Consider the following 2,733-nt stretch of genomic DNA (forward strand, 5'->3'; position numbering starts at 1 on the left):
TCACTATATCATCTGCTACAGGTAAGCTAAGAGGAAAGAACAAACCCTGGATCTAAGGGACTGACTCAGCATGAAAACAGGCCAATTTTTAAGGTCTTAACCTGTGAAAATGCACATCTAGTGGGGAAAAAAGACAAGAGAGGTGTTCTTCACACAAGTGGAGAGGATGCTCTTCATCCATTCCAGGCAGTGAACTTCAACTGGACCGGAGGAGACAACATTTAGGTCTGACTTTGTGCAGAGCATCCTTATAGGGGCACCTCACCTGGTTCCCAGGTTGGAAATGGTTCCTCATTCTAGGCTGTCCTTCTGTCTTGTGAGCAAGACCTGTGGAGCAGGTTTCTTTTCTTTTGATCTCTAGGTTTCCCAAGGAGCAGAAACAAGGACTGAAATATGAGCAATCACTCAAGTGCCACGGAATTCTGCCTTTTAGGGTTCCCTGGGTCCCAAGAACTACATCACATTCTTTTTGCTATATTCTTTCTCTTCTACTCAGTGACAATAATGGGGAACACCATCATCATTGTGATTATCTGTGTTGATAAACATCTACATTCCCCCATGTATTTCTTCCTTGGTCATCTCTCTGCCGTGGAAATGCTGGCAACATCTATAATCGTCCCCATGATGCTCTGGGGGCTGCTGCTCCATGAGATGCAGACAGTATCTCTGACTGCATGTGTCACCCAGCTCTTCCTGTACCTTGCTCTGGGGACCACAGAGTTTGCACTGTTGGGAGTGATGGCTGTGGACCGTTACGTGGCTGTCTGTAACCCTTTGAGGTACAATACCATTATGAACAGCCACACCTGCATCTCGGTGGTGATTGGGTCATGGGTGTTTGGGTTCCTTTCCGAAATCTGGCCAGTCTATGCCACATTTCAGTTTACCTTCTGCAAATCAAACATGTTAGACCATTTTTATTGTGACCGAGGTCAGTTGCTCAAACTATCGTGTGATGACACTCTTTTCACAGAGTTTGTTCTGTTTTTAATGGCTGTTTTCATTGTCATTGGTTCACTGGTTCCAACAGTTGTCTCCTACATCTACATCACCTCCACCATCCTCAAGATGCCCACTGCCTCCGGCCGCAGGAAAGCCTTCTCTACGTGTGCCTCCCACCTCACCTTTGTTGTCATCGGCTATGGCAGCTGCTTGTTCCTCTATGTGAAACCCAAACAAACGCAGGCCGCTGAGTACAATAAGATAGTCTCCCTGTTGATTATCGTGTTAACTCCTTTGCTGAGCCCTTTCATCTTCACTCTCCGGAATGACAAAGTCAAAGAGGCCCTTCGAGATGGAGTGAAACGTGGCTGTCAACTCCTCAAGGATTAACTCTTCTCTCAATTTAGATGGTATGATCTTGACTTTAGATGAGTCAGTTATCTAGAAAATGCTACTCTTACATTGTCTCCATTACAAAAATAAAATAGAATCTACAACTCCTGATCAGGTTCTAGAAGTAGACAAGGCATGTAAAAATGTGATCTGGGCTCTACTCACTAGAAACTCACAGTGTTTGCTTCTATTTGCTTCCCCTGTGAACTCAAGAAAGTATATTTGGAGGATGTGGGAAGACCTAGAAAAAAGAAAAGCATACATTTTCATAAATGTTCTATTGGACCCATACTGGTTTATAATTCATCTTGAAAATGTGTTTCCTGGGGAAGTAATGAAATGGGCGTGTGAGGGGTGAGATGGATGGATAGTGAATTCAAAGGCAGAGATGTGCACTTTGTTCCTCATAAGCTCTTCCTAGTTCTTTTCCTATACTTTTGTGAAATTTCTTGACAAGATGGCTGTAAGTTTTAAAATATCCTGTTTCTCTTTGTCTCTGTTTCATATTTTCCTGGACTCCTTGCTACCAATAAGTGCACATGATATAGCCATTTTGCCACAGAATGAATCTAGAGGGGTGATATGGAGATGGGAATCCTTCTCACTTGGCAAATATTGGTGATGTGAAGATATGGAAATATTTTGGTCAGAAGGAGGAAAAACTTCCTTTCGCTACACTTCAGGGCATTGCTTTAGCCCCTCCCTTTTGAGGTGTATGTGTGGTAGAGACAGAGAAGAGTGAAATGACTAGTTCTGGAGGGAGCATCTTGTGTTTCACTGTCCCTGAGCACAGCTCTTTCTGTTCTGACCTCTCCCAGACCCAGACTTCAGGCTGAAGAATGCATTTTGAGTCTTTGTTTTCAAATCCAAGTGTCCCTTTCACAGGTTTTCTCTGCGGGCCGACCATAACAAATGAGTCACTACCCACTTCATTCCCAGTTCCTCAGCTATTGCAGGGCATGGCTGTTTGGCAGGGTAATGATTGAAATTTCATGTTGTGGGAGGAAGGGCTTTGGAGGTAGGAGTTTACTGAAAATGATGGCACTCAGTACCTCCTACCAGCTCTGAATTGAGAGGGGCAACTGAGCTGCCCAGCAGAGGCTGATGGGCTTCCTTATGTTTTCCAAGAGTACTGTGCGAGGATGCCTTTCTGTCGGTGGGCATAGGCAAGACCACTTTGCCTATTGAGTTACTTGTACTGAATAGGACCCCGAGAGAAGGTGGTGAGTGAGACCTTCAATCCAACCCATGCTCTGCTAGCAGCAAAGAGGCCCTGGTGGGACTGTGCTGGCTGAGAAAGGGTTGCAGACTCAAAGACAGGGACCCCTTCCTCTCAGGTTCATTTCATGAGGTCTCTTCTTCCTAGAGGAATCCCATTGTTCTAGTTCACTCACA

At 44.9% G+C, this 2,733-nt stretch overlaps 1 protein-coding gene across 1 annotated transcript; it reads left to right on the top strand.

Annotated features, from left to right (window-relative positions):
* The first annotated feature begins 226 nt into the window (after positions 1-226).
* LOC133246852 (olfactory receptor 9A4-like) lies at positions 227-1,335 on the top strand. Its single transcript, XM_061415428.1, has one exon. It carries the CDS (start codon positions 394-396, stop codon positions 1,333-1,335), a length of 942 nt encoding a protein of 313 aa, XP_061271412.1. The 5' UTR covers positions 227-393.
* Positions 1,336-2,733: the final 1,398 nt, after the last annotated feature.

This window comes from Bos javanicus, chromosome 4 (assembly GCF_032452875.1).
Source record: "Bos javanicus breed banteng chromosome 4, ARS-OSU_banteng_1.0, whole genome shotgun sequence".
NCBI classification, from domain to species: Eukaryota; Metazoa; Chordata; class Mammalia; order Artiodactyla; family Bovidae; genus Bos; species Bos javanicus.